Genomic DNA, 5,348 nt, shown 5'->3' with positions numbered 1-5,348 from the left:
CACACACACACACACACACACACACACACACACTTTTCTCTCTGTAGAAAAAGAGATCATCTTATTGAAACTTCATTGATTAATATCAGAAGAAGCTTTAATAGCTATTGGGACGCTTTTGCTATGTTGCCCAACCCCACCCACTACAGTCTCTATGAAGTCAACTTATTCCTTCAATTACCTGCACATGGGCGCGGTTCTCTGATAATATGCTTCAGCACCCAGTTCACCCCTTCATTCAGGATGAGCCCACCAAAGAAGGAAATCTGGAAGAGAAAAAAAAAAAAAATCACAGGTGATGTGAGCATTTACAAACATAAAGCCTGCCTGACAACAACAGCATAACAAATCGAGTTTAAAATAGATGCTCTTTCTGAAACTAGTGCATGTGTAGAACTCACCGTGTGCAACTCTCGTTTAAACACTATGAGAGTAACAAAACCCACAAGGATTGCTATGGGTAGGAGACTGATGTAGGCCAACGCTTGTCCCGTCAGATCACCTAAAAACGTAGAGACACAGCTATGATGTTAACGTTAAACATAACCCCCAGGAAAGTCAGTCCTGGTGGGAGTAACATTTTAAAGTACTCAGTGAACCCGGATGGTTGAAATACTGCGAGTACAAGTAGGAAGCTGCAGTGGTGGAGTAGCCAAGCAATCATCTAACTATCATAACTTTACCCTATTATTTTATTTTGTTAAGTCGGTCAGCTCGGTGCATGTGGTTTATGCTAGCTAAGCTAGTTATACTATTCATAATGAGGCCAAGCGCTAGCTACTACGTTAGCCGTAGTCGTGGCTACAATGTTATAAGGTGAAATAGCTTGTATTTCAACCACACTCATATTAATTTAGCTGTTCAGGATGCTTACATTTTGTCTAATAATTCCGACATGACGCGGCATATTCGCGTAATCCTGGGAGAAAATATCAAAGATGATATTAAGACAGCTAACGGGCTAACTAGCCTTCATTGTGGACATTAGCGCCAACTGCGCATGCGGCGCTGTCTCACAATTTTGCAGTCCGGGTTATATTCCCCGCTGTGCACGACGTTTTACATCGTCTCACTATTTGGCAGTATCACCAACGGCCGTGTCCATTCAGTATCGCGCAAACACACGCAGTCTTCGAAAATTACAAAGCCGCTGATGGTTAACATCTTTAGTAATTAGAGAAAAACGTTGAGTTTACGTACCCTCCGGGAACTCTACGTGTGTCAAAGATATGGACCGCCATTGAGGTGGTGCCGAGCACTGCTCTTCCAACGCCATCTTACCCGGACACAACCGGGCAGTCCCAGTAATCGTCCCCAGACACTTGTCAAACCAATGGTGAACGGAGCTCTGTGTTCAGGCGGGCTCCGGCAGCGGAGGAGCCGTCCAATCCCAGCCGAACACTAGAAATAAGATATTTTGCCCATAGTGAAGAATTATTGAATGAACAAAAACACCAAAGGTCAACACTCCACAATAAAGCTGCGAACTGTACCCATTGAAAAAATAAAATAAATATAAATATGTATATTTAATGATTACTTAATTAATGTTGGATATACATTATGTCATATAATTATCCACATTGACTGTATGTGTGGAAATCTGAATTTATAGGGTCAAATCATTAAATACTTTAAATAACTTGGTACCACTTTTTCATAAATCACCCTTAATAAAAGGGTTTACAAGTTGTATCTACAATACTCATAATACTTAAAATTAAATATAAAAATGTACTAATGCTATAGATCAGCTATGAGCCATTTACAACAGTTGGACACCAACTAATCATTATTTTCATTATTGATATAAAAAAAATCTAGATTAAACGATTAATTGTTTAGTCCATAAAAAATGTGAAAACAAACAGTGGAACACGTCCTTTTATAAGGTCCAAAGTGAGGTCTTCAAAATGCCTGTTCTGACCGACCAACCAACCTATCCCTGACCAGGAATAAAAAATCTCTAAAACACCTTCAACAAAAACTGATAAATATAACCCTTATGAAGGTAGGATCTATTGCAGCCCGGTTGTATTAAACTGCATTGGGTTTGGTTAGGTGCACTTAATAAACTGGCAACTGAGTTTACTTGCAAATCAAATAACACTAATCATACCTTACACTGCCTATGTTTGGTGTCTTTTCATGCAAGTAAAGAAACTAAAATAAATATTATGCAACTGATAATCAAAACAAGCAAATAGCTTAAAAGAAGAAGATTAGAGGAGCTTAATGACCAATTTTTGAGTTGGTCTATTATCATTGGATTAAAAAAGAGCATAAATAAATAGTATACAGTACTCACTCCTACACACAGCAGACAAAAAGACAGGCTTTTTCCATCTCACATAAAGTCAGCAACAAATACCAAGTGGACACAGACTAGCAAAACAGGACACACAGCAAACATATTGAGCATTCACGTTTCAGTGCCTCCAAACCTACTGGCTCGATTTGTAATAATAATAATAATAATAATAATTTAATTTGTAATGCACTTTATATTTACACAAATCCCAGAGTGCTGCATGATAAAACAGGTAAGTGCTAAAAATAAAAACACATGGAGAGCATGAAAAAAAAAAAAAAAAGCCTATGCATATTTCCACAAAATTCAGATGAAGATGTATCAATTGTTTCAAGGAGATAAAGGGGATAATCCTGTGATATAGAGTACTGAAGCTATGTCTAGGAACAATGAACGTTCGAAAACAATTCTAAAAGTTTTGGCAAAGCAGTGATGTTTAAACTGCTGTGTCGTGATTATGTCCCTTGGTTGTGTTTGGAGGGCAGTTACATTTCCTCAGACTAAACATGCCTCACTGTAACAATGAGAAGACAATTACAAGGTTTTTAGTAAAACTACAAAAAGAGATGTACGCCCTCCTCTGGCCTAACATTGAATCACTCCAAAGCGTTCTCTCTTGCATCTCTCCAACTGACTACTTCCTTTGTCAAGGTCTAAGTAGGTTTAAAAAACACAATAATTAACGAGAGTCCTGCGTCAAATGTCACACTTTATTTACCGTTGCCGCCAACCTAACATTGGCAACAGAAAACAAGAAGTGTCCACATTTCTCCTTTTAGTTTGAAGACAGATTTGACATAACTTCATGATTTGTACCTTTACTATTGCTAGACATATTCATGATTATGGATCTTTACAGTATAGGGAAGTGGGATATTTGTATCAGTTAATTCTGTATAATACACTGCAGTGTTTTGCCACCTTGTAGACAGATGCATATTACGGACTTCTAAAATGTAAAGCAACAATTCAGCCATTGATTTATTTATTTTTCACTCATTTATACTTTGCGCTTTAATTGAGCCAGTGCATCTTAGTCATTTTGAAAATGATACCTTTCTACCGCACTAACAATCTTGTGTTTCAGGAAAGTTTGATTCTTGTTCATGAAATACAATGAGCCGTCATCAGTTGGGAAAAGGCATAACAAACATATTGTTTAATAACAAAAAATAACATTTAATATGGAGAATTAAAATCAACTTACAGTTTGTGCTGGCATTGTAATTTAACAATAGAAAAGACAAAAGGCATGAATAGGACACTTGTAATGTACAGCAGTGACTTTCAAATTTAAAAAAAAAAAGAAAAAACAATCTTTCTACATTTTGGCCATTGGAAAATCCTCATCAAAAAAATCTATTGCGCATATGCTAAGTAGGAGATTACATGCCTGAATTTGAGCATATTTAGCTTGTTTCTAAATTAGATTTTTAAAGCTAGCAACAACTAGGGCTGAGTCTGGGTCTAAATGTCGCAGGAATAAGCTGAGAATCTACACTGTTAACACGCAGAGGGATTAATCTCTGATCATCTACTCCCAGGACACAGAACAAGCAGACCATTATGTGAACACAAGACTAAATATTAGCATTTTTTTCATAATTGCATTTACCTGCATAATACATACTGTTGCCAATACACTTGATAGTCTACAATAGCAGGACACAAACATGGAAGAATGGCTTGGACCACAAGCAGTCAAAAGTTAAAATTTCTACGATGGAAGCTAAAAAAAACAAGAACTTTGGAAAGTAACCGGAATAAACAGTTTCCATAAAATAGTTTTCTGGGAAAGATAGTTTCTCTACTATACAGCATTTACGCTACATGTTACCAATAATATGTCAGTTCTGATGCAATAAATAATTCAATATGTTTGTACAGTTAAACTCTAAAACAGAGGATTTAAAAGGGTTTTTTGGACATTCCTGTATCTTTCTGGTTTTCCGATAAAGTGCAAAATGCTTAAAAACACAAAGTTGCATGTTTGCAAAACGAAGAACTAAATCATTTTCTGTAAAAGCTCCATTTACATTTGGAAGTAAATGCTAGACGGCAATAGAGAACCCCCTACAGTGCAGGAGAACACAATGGTATTGTATTGCAACATGTGACATTTCTGAGCTCTGAATTTCAGTGACGTGTTGCAACAAGAGCAGGATTTGGATTATTAAGACCACAAAACACTCTTAAACGATTAAAGAACTGCTAATTTGCATGACAAAACTATTGAAAGATCTATGAAACCAGAAAATGATTGGACAGAAATGTCTTCCTTTTTCTCATGCAACCAGGCAACCATTAATAATAAATAATCTTTTTATCGCATTTCATTAAGATAATTTAGTATTTGACAGTTTCAAACAGTTGACAAACTACTGTCTACATTACACATCTGCTTTTATATTTGTGGACTTGTTTGGATCAGCAGAAGAAAACTCAATCTAATAATAATAATAATAATAATAATAACTTGGCATCATAGTGCCCCTTCAGTGTCTCTATGCTCCAACAAATTCACAGTATTGGGAAAACAAAGAGAAAATGAGGGGTTATCATTATCAGTGCACTTATGTAGGTTACAGCCTGGCTGTGCAATGCCCGGTTCTTCAACACAGGTCTTCATGAAACAAAACAACAATATGTATCCTTACTAAGATTAGTAGATGGCACGGTTTGATTTAGAGGTGATGGAAAATATCCATGTGTGTTTCTAATCCATTAGAACACTGAGACTGTGTTCTTGACAAAGTCTCTGAAAGTGTTAGATGACTGTGTGCACTTTGTGAAACCGGCGGTCTGTCTTAAGTGACACCTGTGCATGGCAAGTCAAAATGTCTCCTGTGAAAAAGAAGTCCCATGGGGTGAAAACAGCAGATTTGTTACTCATTCATTACCCATTTCATACTTATTTTATCCAGTAACCTTTAGGATTAGAAGAACATCCATATCCAGGTAGTATTATTGTTCCAAATTTTACATTGAAAACACTGATTTATATATATATATATATATATATATATATATATATATA

General features: G+C 36.3%; 1 protein-coding gene across 1 annotated transcript in view; it reads right to left on the bottom strand.

Annotated features, from left to right (window-relative positions):
* dolpp1 (dolichyldiphosphatase 1) overlaps positions 1-1,401 on the bottom strand; it is a 5,019-nt gene extending 3,618 nt beyond the window's left edge. The window contains exons 1-3 of the mRNA XM_032538792.1: positions 1,201-1,401; positions 402-502; positions 182-266 (exon numbers count right to left, since the gene is read on the bottom strand). Of these exons, the coding sequence (XP_032394683.1) occupies positions 182-266; positions 402-502; positions 1,201-1,276 (262 nt within the window). The 5' untranslated portion in view covers positions 1,277-1,401. The remainder of the gene's footprint in view (positions 1-181; positions 267-401; positions 503-1,200) is intronic.
* Positions 1,402-5,348: the final 3,947 nt, after the last annotated feature.

The sequence above is a fragment of the Etheostoma spectabile genome, chromosome 16 (genome assembly GCF_008692095.1).
Source record: "Etheostoma spectabile isolate EspeVRDwgs_2016 chromosome 16, UIUC_Espe_1.0, whole genome shotgun sequence".
Taxonomy (NCBI): Eukaryota; Metazoa; Chordata; class Actinopteri; order Perciformes; family Percidae; genus Etheostoma; species Etheostoma spectabile.
Note: the sequence above shows the minus strand (reverse complement) of the source record. Positions and strands in the feature narration are given on the sequence as shown.